This window comes from Anas acuta, chromosome 27 (assembly GCF_963932015.1).
Source record: "Anas acuta chromosome 27, bAnaAcu1.1, whole genome shotgun sequence".
NCBI classification, from domain to species: domain Eukaryota; kingdom Metazoa; phylum Chordata; class Aves; order Anseriformes; family Anatidae; genus Anas; species Anas acuta.
In genome coordinates this window covers 4629506-4652582 of record NC_089005.1, presented here as the reverse complement: position 1 = coordinate 4652582, position 23077 = coordinate 4629506, and the positions used below count along the sequence as shown (strand labels likewise).

Here is a 23077-nt window from a genome sequence, read left to right as displayed (position 1 = left end):
TCCCAAAGAATTCCCCTCTCTTGGAGGACTTTTCCAAGTATTTCCTTCCCCAGGGAATGGTACCCACCCCATTCAAGACTTCCCATCCCAAGGCTTTCCCATCCCAGGAGCCATTGCCCATCCCAAGGCTTTTGCTTCCCAATGCTTTCAAACCCCGGGCACATTTCCCATCTCTTTCATTGCCGAGCCCAATGCCTTTCCACCCCAAGGAAGTCTTCCCAGCCCAGCAAGGATTTGGCAGCAGAGAAGAGAAACGGCAATAAAGTGGAAACAGTTCGCGGTAATGAGGAATGCGTTATCAATAGCGAATTAATATTAATTCGTTATTAACAACGAATGACGTCACTACAGCCCCGATAACGTCATGGCCGGCGGACCGCTGCGGTGCCTTCCGCCAGGGGGCGCTGTGGGGAGGCGGCCTCCTGGTGCCGCCACCGCCGCGTGACGTCAGGGCGGTGCCCAGCGCTCCTCACCCCCCCCCCCTCCCCGCGACCCCCGCGGTCGGGCCCCGGCTGCTCCCCCCCCGCCCCCGGTGCCCGGAGCTCCCCAAAGCAGCCCCGGCACCGACCGCCCCCCGGTGCCCGCAGGCCGCACAGCCCCGCGCAGCCCCCTCACAGCCCCCCAGAGCCGCCCCCCAGCTCCGCACAGCCCCCCCCGCACTCCCCCACACCCTCCTACAGCCCCCCCCCCCCCCCCCCCGGCCTGGCCCAGGGTCGCATCGTGCAAATAAACAAACAAGCAAACAAATAAATAAATAAATAAAAGCGCTTTGCTGGGGGTGCTGGACAAAATGGGAGGGGGCCCCTGGAGCTGCCCCCCCTCCCCCCGGCCCCACGCAGGGCTCCGGGGGCCGGGCTCAGTGCGGTTCCCGCAGTCCCACCCCGCGGCGGGGCGGGGGCCGTGCCCAGCCCTGCCCCGAGCCGTGCCGAGCCGTGCTCCGCCGCCGCCGCCCAGCCTCTGCCGGGACTGCCGGTGAGTACCGGGCCCCCCCCCCCCCGGTGCCGGGGGTCGGCTCCGAGGGCCTGGGGCAGCCCCGGGCCGGGGAGGGGGGGAGGGGGGGGATTTAGGGCGCTGCCACTCGCTGGGGGTCCCCTGGCATCCCTGAGGGGCGGCCGGCTGTAAGGGGGGAGCGGGCTGGGCCGGCACCGGGAGTAGCCGGAGGTGTCCCGCAGCGAAGGGACGAGCCCGGGGGCACCCCCGGGGTTTTCCTCCCCGGGTCCTGTGCTCCAGGCTGCGGTCAAAGGCTTTGGGGTCACGACCTGCGGAGCTGTGGGCGCTCAGGGCACGGTCAGGGCAGCAGGGCAAGGAGAAAGTCTGTGTTTGGGTCGGCCAGAAGACGCCGAAATTTCAGCTGGTCTCTGAGAAACGATGTTGGTGTTGGGTTCTGTTTTTCAAGGGCGGCGGTGCAGGCTGAGGAATTCCCTGCTGCTCCGACTCCAGCCCTGAAGCTGGTTTTTGCCATTTGAGCTGTGGGCCAGGAGTTGTGGTAAGCAGCGGAGCAGTGGCAAATCTGAGCAAGCAGTGCCTTCCTTCCCTGCACTAGCAAAGGGAGCACACAGGGGAGCTTCATCTGTCCAGTGCCCCAGCCTGAGCTGCTGATGGGGACACCACTGCCTGCAGAAGGTGTTCAGGGGCAGGGACGATTGCCAAAGAACTGCTGAGCTCTTCCCCCTGTAACCTCAGTGCCTTTTTCCTTATGGCACCACACACACAAACACGCTGGAACATAAAAGTGTTTCCAGCTTGCACAGCAGGGTTAGAACCACTGCCTTTTGCAGTGCTCTGCTCTTTTTATTCACAGGGATGTTTAATCTGAATGAAGAAATCGGAATCTTTAACACAGTCACTATTCCGTGTGACATTTCTGTTTTAGTGCTGCTGTAGTTTCCTATTGCAGGGGCCTTTGCCCTGAATCCAACACATGTATCATTTCCTTTGGTTTGGTTTTCTTTCTGCCATCGTATTTCTCATTTTATATTTCTTCCTCTTTTCCTTGTTTATTGACATTTCTTTTGCCATCAAATCTACTTGTTAGACCAGCTTGTTCTGCTTCTGTGTACAAAGCAACTGAATGGTAAAACTGTTGGAAAAGCTTCCGTGAAATTCTAAGCCATTATTTAGGTTCTGGATAAAGCAAATATAAAGGCAGCTTTCTATTTTTATTTATTTTTTTTTTTATTTCTGTAAGAGATTTTCCTGCGGTCTAGGTCACAATTAGTCTGCTAATATCTACAATCACACGAAAGGGAAAACGAGCTCGATTTTCCGTGCGCTGCCTGACTGTAGGTGTTGTAATAACGTACAGAAAAACAGGAGAGCACGGAAGAGTGCCTACGTGTAACACGTCAGTGGCCAATGTCGTGCTGAGCTAACTCGCCTGGACAGCAACACCCCGATGGTGTTCCAGATTTGTAAGAGTCATGTGCAGTGTGAGCACAGACTCGGCTGCTGTTGCACAAGGATCTGTGCTCACTGACAGCAGCTCCGGAGCACCGTGGGCAGGACCAGGAAGCGATCTGACAGCCATAGCATTGTTGCCGCTGCAGGGCTTCAGTGTAAGGAGCACAGCTCAGGCCATGCTGAACTCGAGGTGCGGGGAGATGGACCCGATCCTCATGCTGGACACCCAGCCTGTGGGTATAGGGTGTAGGAGAGGGGTACAGGAAAAACCTTGGGTGTGTTTGTGTGCAGGAACAGGCCCTGCGCACGAAAACAAAAGTATGAACAGAAGAAATAAAGTCTGGGGAGGTGGCAAATTAACTTTTTTTTTTTTGGTGAGGTTTAATAGTTAAAACTGCGGTGCTACAAGGAATTACAGGTTGCAGCAAAGTGAGGAGTTGAATGCAGCAGGTTCTAAGGAAGAGGGAAAATGCTTCTGTCCCCGAGTGAGCTTATCCGTGGCATCCTCATCTGCACCTGAGGGCTGTCTCTGCCTTCCAGGAATATCTGTGCGTGCTGGTAGGGCTGCACGCATCCGTACCCACACCCACCTCCACAACCTCCCCTGGTGAGGTCGCAGCCCCGAGTTTTGATGGGGATGGGAGTCGAGTCAGCTTGCTCTCAGGGCAGCATCGCTGCTTCTCCTTGTAACCTCAGCCAGGCTATCACACCACCAATAGAAACTTCTTTCAGAGTGGTGCATGACATCCCTCACAGGCAGAGCCTCTGTGGAGCAATGCCCCAGCCCCATCCTGCTGCACACCAGCCTTTGTTCATGCATTACAATCCAGCAGGCACCCCGGGGCTGCTGTTGTGGCTGTGGGCGTTCAGTGAAGACCTCAGAGAAATGATTTGATTATAATCATATTTTACAGTCCCGATTACTTAACCAGGGTCATTAACTGGCAAGGGTGGTATGGGTGTCAAGGGCGGTATTAATTATTTGCTAGAAAACTGACACTCCTTCTTTTTGTTATTGCAGTTGTCGAGCTGCCGCGGGACTTGTACAATAACAGATTGACCAAAAGCTAGAGCGATGGTGAGTGTGCTTGTTTTCTGTACCATGATGTGCCGGGCATTTTTTGCTCTAATCAGATAAATGTGGCGTGTGTAGATAGAGCAGGAATAACACTGTCTTTTTATGGGGGGTGAGTTTATCACTTCCCTGTTTCCTCATACTAGAGGTCAATGATCCACATGCATGGGCTTTTCCTCTTTGAAAGTTAATGGAAAACCCAATCAGATATTAATTCACAGGGCAAGTATTTCAGTAAACTCTCTAGGTATACTCTTGTTTCCTGGTTCAACCTGCAGGGTTCCCATCTGTACAATAGTTATTTCCATGCTTTGCTCTCAAAAGCCTGGCCTACGTGAAAGTTCAGCACCTTGCTGTTGTCTCTTTGTGGAAACTGACACTTGTAGGAGACAGGGTCACCCCGCAGAGATGTCACCGGACAGGAGGCAGGAGGAACCTGTTTCTGAATCACCATTTTGAGCAAAACACGGCACGTCCTGGGCATTACAAAATCACAGAACAGTGGAGGCTGGAGACACCTCTGGGCCCCTTTGGTCCCACCCAGCTCCAGCAGGGCCACCGAGAGCCCTGCACCACGTCCAGCAGGGTGCAAACACCCCAAGGAAGAGGCTCTGGCACCTCTCTGGGGACCTGTGCCAGGGCTCTGGCACCCGCCTGGCATGGCCGTGCTTCGTGCTGCTCAGGGGGAGCCTCCTGGGCTTCAGTTTGTGCCCAGCACCACTGGGCCTGGCACTGGGCATCACTGGAAGGAGCCCGGCTCCGTTTCCTTTGATGGGAACAGATTTCTTTACTATTTGCATAGGAAAATGCTGGTAATGTTCAGACCCTGTCGGGGTCTGAACAGAGATACCAGGTGTCCAGCCTTTGTTTAATTACAAACCAGATACGACGCAGGCAGCAATATGGAGATATCTTCTCTGTGTAGTTTTGTCTTGTGGTTTATTTCTTATGTGCCTGGGAAGTCCCTCTAGACTTGTCATTCTTTTGGGTGGGATGGAAGCCTGATATAAAATCACTTGTGGGATGGAGTTTACTTGCTATTGCTATATTTGCATCTTTTGTGTCTTTTTTTTTTTTTTTTTCAATTCAACTCTACTGTATGCTTGCATCACTGTAAGTCTGCCTTTGATAACTCCTTTCCTGTGGCTTTAGGCAACAATCAAGGGGGTCTCGAGCTTCAGTGCTGAGCAGGAAGCACAGGCGCTAAGGAAGGCTATGAAGGGATTTGGTAAGTTGATCTCCCTCCATGGTTAAACCTTTTTTTCCTCAGCACTGAGAATGTTTGGTCTGGTGGTTTGTTAGAGGGGAAGTCTAGCCATTCGCATTGCCTCACTGCACCACCCACCCCAAAACTCTTTGAAAATGAAAAGAGGCATCCTGTCCCTAAAATGCAGCCTCCTCTGGTGGTATGGATCCTGGCACCCTCTGTGATCTTAAATCCATGGAGTCAGTCTGGTCGGTGGGGATTGTGTCTGGAAACAAAGTCAGGAGTGCAAAGGGATGGAAGGTAATGTCAGAGTGGGGACAGCACTGATGACCGCGGTGTGCTGAAGGGTGGTTTTTTAATGTTTCATTGCTGGTAGCCTGTCTGTTTATTTGTGAATCTGTGTGTGGTCTCTCTCAGCGTTGTCTCCAAGGTGCTCATAGGCATTTTATGATGGTAATCACACAGACTAGGGACCCTATACCTGTCCTGAGGTGCTACCCTGAGTTTTCTGATGTGATACGAGAGCACTGAGAGGAATCAAATGACTTGGTCATGCTGAGATTTGAGCCCAACTTGAAATCCAAGTCTGGCCACAAGAACATCCTTAGTCTGTCTCCAGTCTCATCTCTCCTGCAGTACGGTTCTGCCATGCTGCTGGCTGGATTGAGGCACTTCTGGACACAGATCTAGTCCCAGTCCTAGAGAAGCAGGCTGTGTAAGGGACAGAAGATGGCACAAGGCCAGGGGACACTTCTGGTGTTTGTGCAAGCAGCCAGACTATCTTTCCTTTGTTTCTTTCAGGCACGGATGAAGATGCCATCATTGACATCTTGACCAAACTAAACGTTTCACAACGTCAGCAAGTTCTGATCACCTATAAAAGCACTATCGGCAGGGTAGGTAGTCTGCAGAGATTAGTGACTGTGCTTTTAACTGGGCGATGGGGACAACTTTTAGGTTATGTCCTTTGGGTGGAAAGTGAAAAACAATCCAGTCTCCATAACAGTACGATTAGCGGAGCCATCCCCCGGCCAAGTTTATTTTGTTTGTGTTCACTTCAGAGCAACTATTTGTGTAAGGAGGATTGGAGCCTGAAGAAAAGTGTTGAAAGCGTTAGATCCTTCTGTTCTCTAAGGCTGTACCTTCTTCCAACTCTCTTCTTTTTTTGGCCCTCTAGGATTTGATTGATGACTTGAAGTCTGAGCTGAGTGGGAATTTTGAAAGGGTGATCATTGGGATGATGACTCCTACCACCATGTACGACGTGCACGAATTGAAGAGAGCTATGAAGGTGTGGAAGTCTTCCTTTTGTATTGCTTAAGTTCTGGTCAAGTTAGTATGATATGAATTAATTTCTTATTGGTTATTAACTATTATATGAAGAATCCTGGTTGCACATCAGAAGCAGTTTTTTGGTATCATCTTGGATCTTGTCTTGGCAATTCCCTAGGGTGCTGGAACAGATGAAGGTTGCCTGATTGAAATTCTGGCTTCTCGCACAAATGAGGAGATTCGGCGCATTAATGAGACCTACAGGCTTCGTAAGTAGTGCAAACTGCTGGCCCTTGTCATACTGCCTAAAAGTCAATCTCATGTGCAAGCATGCACACACAGAGAGGAAGGAGAGGGGTCCACTAGCCTTTAAGTGTGACAAATTGGCCAGACCAGCTATTACTGTTTGTCCAGAGAGAACCTCTGGATGAAACTGATGTCAATAGTAAGACTGCTAACAGCCTCAGAGATTAGAACTTCACTGAAAATTGAATTAATGTAGATAAAATGGGGTGGGGGTGTTATGGATGTATGGATCTATTGCCAGTTGTATACTGTCTGTTCTTCTTAAGTTGGGGCTGTAACACTAACTACCATGGCTGGAGAACTGTAATGATGAGCCCTGAGCACAGTTCTGTACTTACCTAGCTTATGACTGGCAAATGCTGTGGACAGTATCCAGGTGGACCTGTTACTAACAGAAGCCATCCGTGTGTGTGCTCCTTCTAGAATATGGCTCTTCCCTCGAGGACGACATTGTTTCTGACACATCTTCCATGTTTCGCAGAGTCCTCGTGTCCCTTGCAACGGTAAGCCCAGTCTAAGGGAAATGGGGGTGAATCTTCCTGTGGCTGATAGGCATGCCTCTCTGTTCAATGGTGATGGCTTTTATTTCACTTTTCACCTCGTGTGTCCCCTTGCCTGCTTTTCAAACCCAGCTTCTACATGGAGAGGAGTCTGTGCATGCATTCATGCAATGGGCTCTTTTTAAAATGGCCCGGGTAAAAGTGGATTGCTGCTCATCTCAGAAGTACAATCATGTCTGAGCTATATTTCACTGTAGTTGTAAGCTGCTGTTTACTTTTAAGGACTCCATTATACTCCTACAGTAACTTTTTTTTTTTTGAATAGGGAATTGCTTCCAGTAGTTGTTCTGGTGAACTGAATCTTTTGTCCTTGTATGTCTGCAGGGAAACAGAGATGAGGGGATGTATGTGGATGATGCCCTTGCTCAGCAAGATGCTCAGGTGTGTAGTAATTTTCTTCCTTGCAAGAACAGTCTGTTCATCTCTACATGATGCATGGTGAATCCCTGCTTTTCCAAGACCTCTCTTTTTTTCAAGGCAAGAGAGTGAACCTGAAGCTATGGTAGACAGTAGCACCCTAGGTGGAGACCTGGTCTCTGTTCTCAGTTTTGACCCTTAGAGAAGCCTCTTTGCTGTTCTGTGCCTCAGGCTGTGAAATGGGGGTAATGGTTCAAGCCTTGTTCACAAGGCTCTGATGAGAGAGCTCTAAACAGACTGGCTGTTTGGCAGGGGAGATGACAGTTCCGTTGAGAGTTGCTGTGCTTCATTAGATGTTGGAAAACATCTGTGATCTAGACAGGCCACAGGCCAGCAGTGCTCAAGCACCAAGGAAGTAAAAATCTCATCTGATATACACCCAGTTTTCCCCATTGGCCTTATTTTGTCTATTCACATTGTCTTTAAGTGCCTGTATGAAGCGGGGGAGAAGAAGTGGGGAACAGATGAGGTGCAATTTATGTCCATCCTCTGTACACGGAACAGGTGTCACCTGCTAAGAGGTAGGACCCTCCACAGTGTCCTGGAATATTTTTTTTCCTTCCTTGTTTGAGCATGATGATTTTGTAGGTCTTCATATGTGTTCAGAAACTGCAAACTCCTCTGAGGCAGCAGGTGTCCTAGAGAGAGCCCAGTTGTATCCATTTCTTTCAGGCTGTTTGATTCCCTCTTGAGACTAAAAGGGGCTTGAGAAAAAAACATAGGTACAACTTGCTGCTGCTCCAGCTTTTAAATTGGAGACAATAAAGTTTGACTCCCATTGGGACAGAGAGGAAAGAAGCTAAGCTTTTAAACTGTCATAATTAACTAGCAGGTCTTGGAAATGCTAGCAGCCATGGTGGGCCAATTAGCAACACAGTTAATAATTAAAATGAATTATTTCTGTGTGACAGCCCTGATTTAGTTTACAATGCTGCAGTAATGATACAGTGATCATGCAGAATGTGAGGTGCTTGATCTTGCAAAGTGATCCTTTGTGGTTTGCATGCTTCATGCCGCTAGGAATTTCTCTGACTTTTTATCATGGATTCTTCCTCCTAGTTTTTGATGTATACAGAGGGATTGCTAATAAGGACATAACAGACAGCATTAAATCTGAGATGTCAGGAGACCTTGAAGATGCTTTGCTAGCTGTGGGTGAGTGCCCTGCTTTTAAACTTTGTCTGCAAATTAATTACATAATTAGAGATGTTGCATCTTGTTTTGACTGCTTTACATAGCTACAGGAGGCAGCCATGATTTATTTGTGTTTTTTTTTTGTTTGTTTGTTTGTTTTTACGCTATACAGATACAATCAGGTGAGAAAGTGTTGTGCTTTATCACATAGTTTACTTGGCTAAGTGATGCTTTGGCAGCTGACATTTGCTGTCAGGAGGCACTGAAGCATTAAAGAGCATACAGCTGTGCACTAAGCACAGAGACGTCAGCTCACAGCAGGTCGCTGTCTGTAGATGTCCCTTCCAACCCAAACCATTCTATGATGTCTCTGCATTGCACCTGCTATTTGTCAGCCTTTAATTGTATCTTCACAGAACAAACACCTCCGCAAAGAAAGTTCTGCAAAGGTGTGGAAAACCTTCTCTTCCTGTTTTTATTGACCTTCATTTCTTGTTTTTATCTCTCACAGTAAAGTGCATGCGCAATAAACCTGCATATTTTGCTGAAAGATTGTACAAATCCATGAAGGTAAAGACTTTTTAATGTGAGATTTCTTTTTTTGATTTCTTTTTTTTTTTTTTTTTTTGGCTTGTATTTCCATGCTCAAGTCAGTAGCATCATAGCAATCATTAGATAAACACTACTGTTAATGGGGAAATAGATCTGAGCTTTTCTGGAAGAGCTCAGACTTTCCTGAAGCTCAAAGTAATAATCTTCCTACGCAGAAAGCTGCTAGTGGATCACACTTTTAATGCAAAAATGCTCTAATTAGCAACAGATTCTGCAGAAGACTGAGCAAGAAAACCTTTGTGTCTCTCGCTGGTTTATCCAAAACATTTTGTAGTTAGTTGTATGTGGTTGGATTGCTTTTTAGGGCCTGGGAACAGATGACAACACGCTGATCCGAGTGATGGTGTCCCGCTCTGAAATAGATATGCTCGATATCAGAAGAGAATTCCTGACCATGTATGGGAAATCTCTCTACTCCTTCATTAAGGTAAACTTCTTGGTGTTAGAAATAAAGAGCTGGATTTGCTAAGTGGCTTAAAGGAGACAGCTACCTGACACCTACTGGGTATTTTAGAGCAGATGAAATTAAGACACTAGAATAATGTACCGAAAATGTTCTTGAATTTTCATTGTCAAAAGGATACAAACCCTGAAAAAAAAAAAAGGAGAGGGAGAATGTATGTGCTGGAAGAATCCAGCCTGTCATAGAGCTGTAAAATAAATCATGATCCTTTTTCTCTTTTCTTTCCAGGGAGATTGCTCAGGAGACTACAGAAAAGTTCTGCTCAGACTCTGTGGTGGAGAGGATTAAATGATGCCTGGTATATTGCCTGGATGATGGGAGGCATCATAAGGATTTAGCTCCTTCTATTTCTTTCCCCAAATAGCTTATTAATTGCTATAAATACTGACTTAGGTTAATTAATGAAATGGCAGTTCCATTTGACCCTTACGATAAGCTTTTATGCTCACAACACCCATTTATATACATTTATATATTGGGCTAGTAAAGCCCATCTTAAACAGAACACTTTAACCAAATCTACATTGGTTTTGCTTTCTGACAAGCTGTCCCTTTGCCTTTGCATTTACCAGCAAAACTTATCAACTGAAGCAAATTTGGACACAGAATGTAGGAAGCTGCAGAGCGAAAAATGAACCTCGTCAATACAGGGCGAGTGCACAATATAGACTTGCTTCAGCTTTTGCAAGATAATTAAAAACCAAAGAAAATTAATCATGTAAAATGCAATCATATTTAAATCTTAACTTGCTCTCTGCTAGTGTGGAACCTTAACAGCGTTGTGCCTTATGTATATGTTGCCTATAGATTTGAAGATAGGGAAGCTGACGCTGGTGACATCAGAAAGAAGCCTTGCTGCCCTAGGCCTGGTTACAGGTCAGCCCTTGGTCTGTCCTACTTGACCTGGGAGTGTAAATCATCATGTTTATATTTATTACAAGCAGTTATTTTGGATAAAGCAGTACCATTAAGGAATGGCCTGTACCCAAAGCATGTTTAATCAACACTACCTGATGCCTTATAGTGGGATGCCTTGTGCTGGAGTCATTTACTAAATCTTACCAGCGCTGGCTGGTGGGACTCCTGTATAACACTACAGTTAGAAACTCCAGCGTGGGTGCCAGTGTGACACAGAATTCCATAACAACTGCTAAAATAAACTTTTCTTCCAAGCCCTACACACCTGTCTGCTAAGCTGAGCATTCTTTTCTCTACAAAATGTGTTTCCTGTTTGCTTTTTCAGTTTGTTTTTTGTTTGTTTGTTTGTTGTTGTTTTTTTTTTAAACTGTTGGTGTATAATGCTCTGTTGAAGGCATCACAGGTTCACAATGGAATTTGAGGGCACGATGCCAGTATGGCCTACGTGCCATTCCAGGCAAGCCCCACGTTACAGCCCACATCACAGCCTCTAATCTGGTGACTGTGACTTAAGCTGGTGACTTCTGGCACCAGAGGAAGGCTCCTGTCCCATGTAAAGACTTACAGCTACAAAGTAGGTTTGCCACCCTCAACACTGAAGAGGAGGCAGACATGCCTCCACGCAAGGAATCCAACTGTAAACCATTTGTGTGGTTTACCATGCAAGGCCACCAGGAAGAAACAGCAAGTTGTAATGAGTGACCCCCTCTTGGTGGGACAGGGAGTCCTGCAGCACTGCAGGTTAGCAAGGAAATGCCTACAAGGCACCATTGTGGAGAAATCCCCAAAACCCTTTCTAAGAACCCAACATGCTGGGGTGTGTCCCTGAGGTGCCTGTACGTTGATGCATGGAGTATGAGGAATGAATGTGATGACTTAGAGATGTGCGTACAGTTTCAGGGCCACAATTGTACTGGGACATGGCAGGATTGCTCCCATACTGGAGTATTGCAATGGAAGGACACAGGCTATTTGGGAACAGGCTGGGAAGACGAGGAGGGGTTGCTGCCCTCTGTGTGAGAGCTGCGAGAGCACACAGAGCTCTGCCTGAGGATGGACAAGGAGCTGGCTGAGAGTTGGTGGCTTTAAATTAAAGGGAGGACAGGGCTAGGTGACATTGTAGTGGGACTCTGCTACAGGCCACCCAACAAGAACAAGCAGATGAAGCCCTCTACAGACAGGTAGGTGCAACCCCACGTATGCCAGCCTGGTCCTTGTGGGGGACTTCAACCACCCTGGGGTCTGTTGGAGGGACAGCAGAGCAGGACGCCAGCTCTCCAGGTTCCTGGAGCACTGCGGTGCAAGGGACAGGGAGCCAACGAGGAGAGGAGCTCTGCTGGGCCTCGTGCTCAGCAGCAAGCTGGGGGCTTGTGGGGAATGTGAAGGGAATTGTGGAGAATGTGAAGGGAATTGTGGGGAACGTAGACTCCACTCTCTGGTGTCTCCACCAGGACCCCTGGAGCAGGGGGCAGGGTGAAAGGCAAGCTCACAGCTCTGCCTTAACAGTGGTGATCCCATTCCTGCACGTGCAGGCAGCATCCCTGTATTCTTCCCAGGATACAGATTCCTGGTTCCTGTGCATTTCCTTCTCACACGCTACTTGACCAGGAGTTCCTGATTCAGCCATGCTGCTCCCTTGCCTTCCTTGCCTGATTTCTTACACGTGGGAATTGAATGCTCTTGTGCTCTAAGAAAAATGCCCATAAAGACCAACTGGCTCTATTCTGCTCCTTTATTCCCAGGGACAGTTTTCCAGGGGGTACTAACTGCTAATTCCTTAAGCTGGAAGTTCACTCTCCTAAATTTCAGGGTCTTGACTTTACACCTGGCCCTTATCTTGCAGAATCGTGAATTCCACCAGGCAGAGTTACTGCAGCCCAGGCTGCCAACAGTCCTGACCTCTCCAATTCATCCGTGTTTGTAAGCAGCGCGTCCAGTAACACTTCTTCTCTGGTTGGGCTCTCTATCGCCTGCAATAAGAAATTAACCTCCATGCACTCCAGCAGTCTCTAGGGCTGCTTGCAGCTTGCTGTGCTGCCTTTCTGGCAGATGTCAGGGTGTTTCAAGTCCCCCAACAAGGTCAGTGTCTGCATGCATGATGCTTCCTGTAGCTAAAGTAAGAACGCTCGTCAGCAGGCTCCCCTTTATGAAGCAGCCTGTTGTAAACACCAACCATGAGGTTTCCTTTTTGGCTTGACCTCTAATTTTTACCCACAAGCTCTCAACCTATCCATTGCTGCTCTCCAAAGCCAGCTCTGTGCAGTCAATCCACTTTTTCACATACAGGGACCTGCCTGCCCCTCCTTCCTTGCCTGTCCCTTCTGAACATTTTATAGCCATGCATTGCAGCGCTCCAGTTGTGTGATTCATCCCACCAAGTTTCAGCAATAGCGATTAGATCTGAGCTTTCTAGCTGCAGTGACTTCCGATACCTCATGTTTGTTACCCAAGCTACATGCATTGCTGCAGAGGCTCTTCAGTTAGGCTGTCAGCCATGTCACTTTTATAAAGGAGCACACCCTGATTCCTTTGAGGCAGTTCCAAGGAGTTTCACTGTTGGATCCTAATTATGTTAACAGCCCCTGCCTCTTCTCTGTTACCCAAAACTCCATTTGAGGTTGACGCTGGAGATCAGGAAAAGGTTCTTCACTGGGAGGGTGTCTGCGACAGCCCCACAGTGATGTCATGCTTGGGGTTGGAGTGGGACCCCTTATGTCACAGTGACAGCTGCCATATTGCCACATGCACTGTCCCCGCTGCACAGAAGTGCAGAGGAGGAGGAGAGTGGAGAAGGAGTTTCCTGTTGAGAATCCCCACCACAAGGATGCAATTTCCCTTTGTCAAGCTCCCCGCGCTGCGGGTGCTCGGCCTGGATGGTAAGGCCTTCAGGAGCTGTGCCACCAGTGTTATTGAGTGATATCAGTCCTCAACATTGCAGCTGCGGGGAGGGCTGGGGAGGAGTGCAGGAGGCCCCAAGTGGTTGTCCCGTATGGCTGAAGGGTAACGGTGGCAGGAAATCTGTGGTGACACTTCCCCAGGGAGAGGGTCAGCTCTGGAGATCAGCATTGGAAGGGAAAGGGAGAGAAGGGCGGAGAAAGGAAGGACAGGGGATCCTGTTGTAGGCTGTCTGACCTCCCTGCATTTCTAGAAACTGCCTGAAACACATGTGTTGGCAATCTGGGCTTTCCTTGCAACCAGCCACAGCCTCTGGCTGTTCCCCACTGGCTCTTCTGGTCTTTCCAGATGGGCAGAAGGGGCCTGGAGCTGGGGGGCCACTTCCCCTTGCAGACACCAGCTGGTGGGATGCCAGTGCCCAAGTCCCTTCTGCTGCCCCTGGCTGAGCCCAGCCCTCTCTCAATCTCACCCTGAGGCTGAGAGCCTGAAGGCAGCCAAGAGTTCAGCCCTGTAGCCCCTACGTGCATTTGCTCCTGCTGACACCTCTGCCAACCGCTGCGCACTCCAGCTCCGTGCTTGGGCAGGAGCTGAATGGAGGTTGGCTTGCTGGCCTGACGTGTCTCTCCCTTGCTTTTCAGATGTCATAAGAATTTGGGACGGTGTGTCCCAGTACATGCTCCAGCAGTTTGCACTGAAAAAGGTGAGCTGTTCCTCCTGGCACATGGATGCTTTCTGCAGTCCTGGCAGCCCCGCTGACATCAAGTGCAGCCATCCACCCACTTCTCTGAAATGTTCCTGAAGGGCATGGAGGTGGGGCAGCACTGCTCCTGTGACATCCGATGCCAAGAAGGAAATCTGGATCTGTTAGAAGAGAGGCTTCAAGCCTTCCTGGCACCTTCCTGCTCTCACAGTTGGAAGGCAGAGGCGGCCCAGCAGAAAGCCTGGGACTCTTCTCAGGGATCACTCAATTGCTCAGCACCCCTCAGGCCTTACAGAGCTCCAGGATGCTTTTTTGGCTTTTACTCTCCTTCTGTGCTATAAGGGGGAAGAGGAGATAGGAGAAAACAACGTCTTCTCCTGAGCGGCTCTTCTCCAACTCTTTCTGAAGAGCCCCATCCAACCTCCTTGCACCTCCAGAGCGGAGAAAGCACAGAATGCCAGTGTCTCACTCCAACGAGTACATGTGTCCTTCTAAAAGCACTTCTGTTCTCTGCTCTCCACAGGGTGTAGCTGTAGATGTGCTTGGTGTTTTCTACATACTGCAGAAGCACAGCGGCGAGGTGAACAGGGACATGGTTGTGCCCAGGTTTCACCTGTCAGAGAGAGTCGCACGGGCGCAGGGGCTCAGCTACACCAACAGCGACATTCCCGGTATGCCAAGGGCACAAAGCCTTTGTGGCACTGTCAGGCTGATGAGCCACTGCCCACCTGATGCTGTTCCTCTTTTGCTGTTTTCTAGATGACCTCAAAGTTGTCCCCCTGGACTATTCTGAATTGTCACAAAAGACATCCATTCCCGAGAAGCTGGTGAAGGAGTGTGTGAACGACATCGTGGTACTCTTCGCCTGGGGTGCCGGACTGGGGGAGGATTACGACCTTGTTTTCAAGGGCATCGGTTCTCTGATAAGCCGAAACAAGATCCTCACGATGAGATACCACCCAGAGTTTCTCCTCGCCATTGATGGGACTGGAACTGTCTTAGAATGTCTGCTCTCCGTAAGTTTGTTTTTTTCCAGGGCTCTTTCTGAGGCTCAAGCCAGACACCTCCCTAGCCTGGGGTCCCACTCCCAGCAGCTTGGGGACAGAGCACAAGAGTAGGGCGAGTTCTGTTGTGCTGCTGGTGAAAAGGGAGCGGGGGGAGAGTTTCCTTGAGGGAGCTACACTGAGCAGTGGCAAGGAGTGCTGCCTTTGTGGGCAATGGGATCCTTTCTGGGGCCTCATCTGCCACATCTCTGTTCTTTCGGCAGAACCCACGGACAAAGATTTGCGTGCTGTCAGGCAAAGAACCTGATCCTTTCCACGTGCGTCCTGGTGGGATCCGTGTGCTTCCAACGTGAGTACATGCACTTGTGCAGCCCTTGGCTCCTCAGCTCCTCCTTGGTAGGGCTGTCACCAGAGCTGCCTGCTCCTGCCAGGATTCCTGCCAGGAATCCCTCCGTGATGGAACAATGGACAGCTTCCTCCACGTGTGCTTTCTGCTTCTGGACTCTGGCTGTCCTCTCCTGCTTTAGTTTGGAGGAGGGATTGTGCTCTGCACTCCCAGCTGGACCTGGAGAGCAATTCAGGCATCCTTTCCCATCGAGATTCATCTCCTCGTTCCCTTTCTTGGTAGGGCAGTGGCAAAAAGCATTTGAAAAAGCTTCTCAAATGTCTTCTCTCCTGGCTTGTACCTGAGAGGCCTCTCAAGGGTAGTTCAGCTGCTCAGAGGCCTGGTACAAGTCGTGCTGGGGACATTTCCCAGACTTTCCTCAGACTGCAGTGAAGGAAAGGTCTCCAAAGGGCCGCCTTCTTCTTGGAGCAACAGGGAGTGGAGGAGGGACTTGGTGGCCCAAAGGGAGGCTCTGTGGTCCAGTGGGACCCTGCAGAGCTCTGCACTGGGACGAGCCCAGCTGAGCAGGTCCCCTGATAGCACAAGGGGCAGAGCTGGTGCTGCACACATCAAGAGCTTGCAGCAGGGAGGCACTGCTGGAGGCTGAGGGGCTCCAGTCTGTGCCACCCAGTGAGAGCCCTCCAAGGTGGTAAATAGTCTGGACACACTGCTTTAGCGATCTGGAGGCCCTGTAGTGACTGCCAGCTATCACTGTCACTGCCTGCTCAGGGGAGGTGGAGCCCTTTCCTCCAGCTCATGTCTTCTTCTTTCTAGGTTTAAGATCAAGCTACCCCCTGGCAGAAAAGCTGGAGAGCTTTCCTCCACCAAGCGAGACAGTGAGAAAGAAAGTAAGGACTGTCCGAGTAAGGACTGAGCAGGTCTGCACCTCCCCTTGTCCATGTGGTCACAAAGGCGCTGTTCTGAAGAGGTGTCTTCTTTCCCAGGGGCAGGCGGCCCTCAGGCTAAGCATCCCCGCCACCAAAAGAAATGTCCACCGAGCAGACTGAAAGCGGCGAAGGACAAGAAAGGGCAACAGGACAGTAGAAGGAAGACTGTGGACAAGTGAGGCTCTTGGGAAAGCAGATAAGGGCAATGGGATGGTCTGGTAGTCATGGGAGCGGGAGCTTTCTCTTGGACATGCCATCTATATTAGCTCTGAAAGGCTATTAGCACATCTCAGAAGGGCTGGTGTTTGCCAGCCAGACTGCAGGTGTACAGCAGTGTTTTGTGAGACACGGGGGTCAGCCTAATTCCTTCTCACCTTCTGTCCATCCAGCAATGAGTTTAGCGCACTGTTAGCCAGCCTGAAGACAAAGTTTGAGGCTGAAAAACAGGAAGTCTTGGCAGAAGACCTGGCTAAGGAGAGAGCGAGTGAAGGTAACGCAAGCCCAGACTACCCAAAGCATGCCCACTGCCCCAAGTTGCAGCTCCTCTGCAGAAGGACGCTTCCCCACACCACCCCATTCCCGAGCAGATCTTGCCGAGTGCTCTTTCACTTGAGCACTGTCACAGGACTGAGAGCCTCCTAGGAAATGTGACTCCATCAGGGTCACTGCCACAGAAAGCATCCCACAAGTACTCAGCAGTTCCACAGGCACCTCTGGTCTGAGCTGCTCCAAAGACGTGGCTTTGGCCTGGAGGTCTGAAGGCCTTTCTCGTCTTGCTTCAAGGGCATCTTCCCAGTAAGCCCCTGCTGCCCCGAAGGAGGCTTTCCCCCGTGATGCTTCCTGTGCTGAAACCAAAGGATGGACGGGGAGGGCAAGCTGCAGGAGACAAGCCCCCTGAGAGGTGAGAGAGATGGAGAGACGCAGCGGGCACTGGTGTGCCCTGGTCATGGTGGCAGGGAGATGTTTGTGTCAGCCACATCACCTCTGTTAACTTCGGAGGGCTCTTTGGATGTGTGCACGTTTCCTGCTGGAGGGCCCAGCATAGCATGGCTCGGTAAGACCCCTGCATCGTGTCAGCTTCAGCTTTGTGCCTGTCTTGTTCCCAGGTCAGAGCTCCGCCAAGCACCATCTGCCACTTCAGGGCTGCTCCAACGCCCCCGTGGAAAAGAAGGCATAGGTAAGGAGGGTGAGAAAGATGGAGAGGAAGCAGATGGGCCCCAGCACAGGCTTGTGGGTTTCCCTCATGCCTTAGTGTGGGCAGAGGCAGACAGGGCTATGTGTGGTTGCTGGGACAGCAAAATGTCTCTCACATGGCTGGGTTTGCCTCAGAAGGTCCATCTTCAGGGCTCACTGTGGAGGGGGACCCTGGCCCAGCACCATTCCCCATGCTGCGGTTGCTCTGCTGAGGGACGTCCCCGCAGCACCCCATGCCCTGGTGTGACTCACCAAGCTCTGTGTGAGGGGTGGGCTTGTGCTGGGGGGAGGAAGGAAGGCGGGCTGTCCGTCCTCACTGCAAATACCTCCTACCTTGAGGGAAGGTCGAGGTGGGTGGTATTAGATGGGTGGAATTTTCTTCCCCTTCCCTAATGCCATCTGCCCCACCAAGTCTCTGTGAGGTCTCCAGCATTGCCTGGCAGGCCCTGCTCCTCAGGAGATATCCTAGGGAAAAGAATACTGGACAAAGAAAACCCAGGGGTCAGAGTTGCTCTCTGGACCTGCAGAGTTGCATGAGATAAAGAGTTCTCAGGGGCCTCCACCCCACAACAAAATGTGACTCCAGGACCATTCGGGTTGCTGCAACAGAAAGCATCCTAGTGGTATCCAGCAGCTCGGCATGCACCTCGGGTCTGAGCTGCCACAAGGACATGGCTTTGGCCTGGAGGTCTGAAGGCCTTTCTCATGTCTTGCTTCAAGGGCATCTTCCCAAGAAGCCCCTGCTGCCCCAAAGGAGGCTTTCCCCGGTGACACTTCCTATGCTGAAACCAGAGGACGGACAGGGAGAGCAAGCTGCAGGAGACAAGCCCCCTGAGAGGTGAGAGAGATGGAGAGACGCAGCGGGCACTGGTGTGCCCTGGTCGTGGTGGCAGGGAGATGTTTGTGTCAGCTACACTGCTGGGCAAAGGGCATGGAAGTTTTCCTGCAGGAGATAACTGGCAGTGCTGCTTTTCTCCCTATGTCCCCGTCTCCTTTCACACCGTCCCTGCAACCCTAAGCACAGCAGCGTGACCACTTCCAAGTGCTCAAGCAGTGTGATGTCTTTCAAGTCACTGTCAGCTGGGGCCTTTGCACAAGACCATCATCTCAGATGATGCTGTCTTTCTCTTTGTCCCACTCAGAGAGGGCTTAGTCTTGAGCACCTCTTTCTCTGTCTTTGAGAACACAAATTGTTGGCTATACAGCTCTACTGAACAACCACCTTCTACTGCAGAGGCACGGGCTCACAAAGTAGATGCAAGTGTATTTGGTGGAGTCCCAACACTACCCGCTTTGTATTTTTAGTGTGCCACCAGCCATTGAGAAGGACTATTCAAAGAAGGGCATGAAAAAAATGACGCACCACGTCAGGAGGAAAACTGAAATCCCTGCCTGCAAAGGCCATCAGAGAGTAGGACAGGTACGTGATCTTGCCCCATGTCAGTTCTGCATTGCATTGAGGAGTGGAGAAGCACTGATGGTCATGCCCAAAAGACTGGAGAGAGTCCAAAGGAGGGTCACGGAGATGATCAATGGGCTGGAGAATCGGCCCTGTGAGGAGAGACTGAGGAACTTGGGTCTTTGACTCAGGAACCTGGGTCTTTTCATAGAATCGTAGAATCATAGAATATCCCGAGTTGGAAGGGACCCATAAGGATCATCAAGTCCAACTCCATTTCACCCTGGAGAAGTGAAGGCTTGGGGGGACCTCTTCACAGTATTTCAGTATTTAAAGGGTGGCAAAGGGTATTCCAGTATTTAAAGGACAAAGCCAACAGAAGCTCTCCTTTCACAAGGGCAAACACGGAGAAGACAAGGGGCAGTGGGTACAAGTTGCACTGAGTGAAGTTTTGTCTTGCTAGAAGGTCTTAGGACCAAAGGGGAACGGTTAGGTGTGCATGGAAAGGAAGAAGACACTCCCTGTTGTGCCTTGTTCAGAGCAGGGGACTTTTCGCTAATGGCATTAGGAGTCGGATGCTCAGTACGAGGCACAGGAGCCCCCCAAGTCCTGAGATTAATTCTGTCTGTGGTGTGTGTCTGTGGGCCCCCAGGAGGTCTGCTACCTGTGCATGCAGCAAGAGGAACGAAGTCTGCGGGCAGCCCTGCTGAAGCAGAAGGAAGAGCAAGAAAGGGCTGAGTGGGCAGAACTGCAGGCCTGGCAGGCCAGGATGGCAGCGCTGCGCGCCCAGGTACTGGCAGTGACCTCAGCCACGCAGAGGACTGGCATTTCTGTCCCCTCGCAGGGCTGCTGAGTTGTTTTCCCAAAACCCGGGGGGCAACTCACTGCTGTCTCTGAGTCTCCTCTGCTCCTGTCCAGGAGAGAGAATTGCTCAATACCGGACTCAGTGGACAATTCGTCAACTAGCAGACAAACCCAGCCCTCTCCTTCCTACCTTGAACATGGGGAGGCTCCACCAAGGCTGCCAGCCCTGGCATCGGAGCAGCAGCACCAGGCAAGGGCTATCCCAGCCCCAGGTGGCTGCCTGCAGGGGAGAGCTGGGCGCAGGGCAGCTCTTCATGCTCACCTGTTCTGCTACAGGCGTGATGTACTGGTTTGCCCCTCCTAGTGCAGTGAGGTTTTTAAGTCTGATTTGTAACCAAAACCTCTGGACTTCACCAGCCACCCTGACATAAAAAGAAACAAGTTTGTTCCTTTGGCTTCAGTGCTTGAAAGACGAAGCCTTCAATGCTCTTGTGCTTGGAGGAGCAGACTAGGCTGTGTCCGGAGAAAGGCTGCACAATCCCCAGGTGCCTCCTATGCTGTGCTGTGCAGGGATCGTTCCTTTGCTGGCCCCTCAAGCCAAAATACATTCCTTTTTTTTTTTTTTTTTCTTTCCCTCATTGCATAACAGAGAGCACGTGCTGCATGGAAGCTGGAGGTTGCTAAAACAGCCAAAAAGGAAAACAGAGAATACGATTACCTGGTAAGAAGTTTATAAAAAAGAAAATGAGGTCCCCAGCAGATAACTGCTGTGTCTCAGCTGTGCCACTTGGGACGCGCAGCGAGCCCCTGCTCTGACCTTGGCACCTCCATGGGGACTTGCAGCGATGATTCTCCAAAATCCCCTGGCACATCTGCAGTGTCCCTGATGCAGTCCCCCACTGGGCTGGTGCTTCTGGGCACACTCATTTGCCTGCTGCTTGATAAGCCTCACTCTCTCTCCAGAAATCCTACCGGTCCCCTCCTTCATCCTACACCATAAGAAGAGAGTATGACAGAGAGCTCCAGGAGAGGAGGGAGGTTTGGCGATAGGAGCCAAAGCATATACCAGTGAAGACCTCACTGCAACAGTAAGTGTGCACAGCTCCTGCCATGTCCTGGTGCAGTGACAGCGAGACAGCATGGGGCCAAGGACCCTGTCCCTGGCACAGCTCAGGGGCTGCATGCATCCTGCAGTTTCTCCTGGCCTGGGCATCTCCCTGCCTTACCCCTGGCTCCAGGTACCTCTCTACGACTCCAAGTGAATGCTTAGGGCTTCTAACCTGAGGGATGTGGGAACAAAAGGAACCATGGGTGTGAGGGGTGGGGCAGGCCTAGGGCAGGGGGGGCCTGAGCCAGCAGGTGAGAGCAACGTTGTCCCTCTGTTGCAGCCATCAAGCCCTGCCAGCCATCTGGGCAAAGCTTTAGAGGTGGACAGAGACAGCTGGAGAAGAGCAGAAAGAGCAAAACCCATTCAGGACTCACAGCAAGAGTGTGCCTGGTTCCTCTCGTGTGTCCGAGCAGGGCTGCTGCTTTGCCTTCCTGCAGGGGGAGGAGGCACCAGCAACACCATCTGGCTGCAGAATGACACCGCTGTGAAGGAATCCTGTTGTTTCCACCTAGCAGAATGGGTCTCCCCAGCTGTCTGAGATTCACCCAAAGAGTCAACTCTTAGTTAAAGCAGTAAGAATGTAATGGGACACAAATATCAACCGGGACCCCACATGACACTTTCCCTGGCTTCTTATACCTGTACAACCTTCATTTTGTCCGCTATACTCAGTTCTGAATATATATATGTTTTGTTCCTTCAGGTTGGTGGTTCTTTGTTGCAGGACAGGATGGCTTCTGTTACCTCCCAGTGCAAGGTGGCTCCTGTTATCTTGCAGGCTCTGGTCAGCACGTCTCCCCCTTTCCCATCAGTGCCACCCAGGCCCCCACACAATGTCACTCACTGGTGCTCAGTCAGCACTATACACCAGGTGATGCAGAGCTCGTGCCGTGGCATAAGGCTTCACTAAGTTTACTAACGTGAAACAACAGCCACCTGAATTCATAGAACCATAGAGTGGCTTGGGTTGGAAGGGACCTCATCCAACTCCAACCCCCCTGCCATAGGCAGGGATGCCACCCACTGGATCAGGTTGGCCAAGGCCCCATCCAGCCTAGCCTTGAACACCTCCAGGGATGGGGCATCCACAGCTGCTTTGGGCAACCCATTCCAGTGCCTCGCCACCCTTTCAGTGAAGAATTTCCTCCTAATGTCTAATCTAAATATGTTCTCTCTATGTTTAATTGTTGAGGGATTTTTGAAACAGCAAAGATGCCATGGCTTGCTGCAGCTGGGCAAACCAAGCTACCGGGACGACTATAAGAAGTTCCCATGACAGTGTTCCCATATCACCCAATTGAGGAATTTAGAAAAATATTGTTGCCAGCAGCTGACTTCAAGGACGGGATCTACGTGACTGCTAATCACAAGGGGGTTGTTTTCTTGCAGGTGGGGTTGTTTTCGTGCAGTTGTTTGTCTGAGTGCTTTTGACCAATAATCTTGTGTGAGACACTATCCGCCCCTGATAAGCTTACTATAAAAGTCAGGCTATTTGGGTAATAAAGGGAGAGCATGATCTGACTATACTAGTGTCTGTCGTGTTTTCGGCCGTTCTTCCTGCAACATTTAAGACCATTCCCCCTTGTCCTATCATTATCTACACGAGCAACGAATCCTTCTCTATCCCTTTTATAAGACCCCTTTAAGTATTGAAAGTCCACAATGAGGTCTCCCTGGAGCCTTCTCCAGGCTGAACATGGCCAGCTCTCTCACCCTTTCTTCATAGGAGAGGTGCTCCAACACTCTGATCATCTTTGTAGCCCTTCTCTAGACTCAAATTCCTTACATACCAGCACCTTGTTTCTCTCATAGTGTCCTCCCTTTGTTTTTATGAGCATCCCTGCATTCTCCAATACATACTTTTCAAATGTTCACTCTGCCTCTGTGTGTTTATGTATAATCTCCACACACACTGGGAATAGCTTCCCTCAAAAAGTGCGCACCTGCCTGGTCGTCTCTCATAATTTTATACACGAATACTGTTATATATTACATGAGCTCTAATACATGTTTATTATTTTCCCCAAAAAGGTGGACCTCTTCCAAGTACTCATTTCCATGCTCCCCGCCCTTAGCTCCTTCCAGTTGCTCCTGTGCCGTGTAGTCTGGTGGTTGTGGGCAGGGGTCTTTCAGGATGAAGGCAATGAGAAAGAGGAGGTTAAACTTTCTTTACCTTTGTGGACTTTGACCTTCTGTTGGACAGTTTAGGCCTTTTTTGCTTATCTTTGCCTTGTTTCCTGCCAACAAGTTGTTCGTACTTTCCTAACGAGATGTTCGTTCTTCCCTCCTCCATTGGCCTTGAACAATATCTTCTTTTTACATCTGCTTCTCATCTAC

General features: G+C 50.4%; 3 protein-coding genes across 4 annotated transcripts; all 3 read left to right on the top strand.

The window, feature by feature from the left end:
* The first annotated feature begins 862 nt into the window (after positions 1–862).
* On the top strand, positions 863–10626 carry ANXA4 (annexin A4). 2 transcript variants are annotated; one of them, XM_068662319.1, is made up of 14 exons: positions 954–972; positions 1397–1486; positions 3422–3478; positions 4628–4703; positions 5484–5578; positions 5860–5973; positions 6133–6223; positions 6684–6763; positions 7145–7201; positions 7665–7758; positions 8297–8392; positions 8883–8941; positions 9288–9410; positions 9675–10626. In XM_068662319.1, the coding sequence occupies exons 3-14, from the start codon at positions 3476–3478 to the stop codon at positions 9732–9734; spliced, it is 948 nt and encodes a 315-aa protein (XP_068518420.1). In that variant the 5' UTR covers positions 954–972; positions 1397–1486; positions 3422–3475; the 3' UTR covers positions 9735–10626. The 2 variants fall into 2 exon arrangements, with proteins under 2 accessions (XP_068518419.1, XP_068518420.1); XM_068662318.1 differs by lacking the exon at positions 1397–1486 and having other exon boundaries at positions 863–972.
* A 2381-nt stretch (positions 10627–13007) lies between these two features.
* LOC137845160 (uncharacterized) lies at positions 13008–18009 on the top strand. Its single transcript, XM_068662086.1, has 10 exons — positions 13008–13959; positions 14483–14630; positions 14719–14975; positions 15227–15312; positions 16123–16196; positions 16275–16410; positions 16625–16725; positions 17019–17136; positions 17342–17628; positions 17957–18009. The coding sequence occupies exons 1-10, from the start codon at positions 13933–13935 to the stop codon at positions 18007–18009; spliced, it is 1287 nt and encodes a 428-aa protein (XP_068518187.1). The 5' UTR covers positions 13008–13932.
* Positions 17736–22216, top strand: LOC137845376 (coiled-coil domain-containing protein 81-like). The gene is made up of 6 exons (XM_068662519.1): positions 17736–18267; positions 18735–18849; positions 19481–19618; positions 20282–20353; positions 20596–20720; positions 21021–22216. Exons 1-5 carry the CDS (start codon positions 18101–18103, stop codon positions 20680–20682), a joined length of 579 nt encoding a protein of 192 aa, XP_068518620.1. The 5' UTR covers positions 17736–18100; the 3' UTR covers positions 20683–20720; positions 21021–22216.
* Positions 22217–23077: the final 861 nt, after the last annotated feature.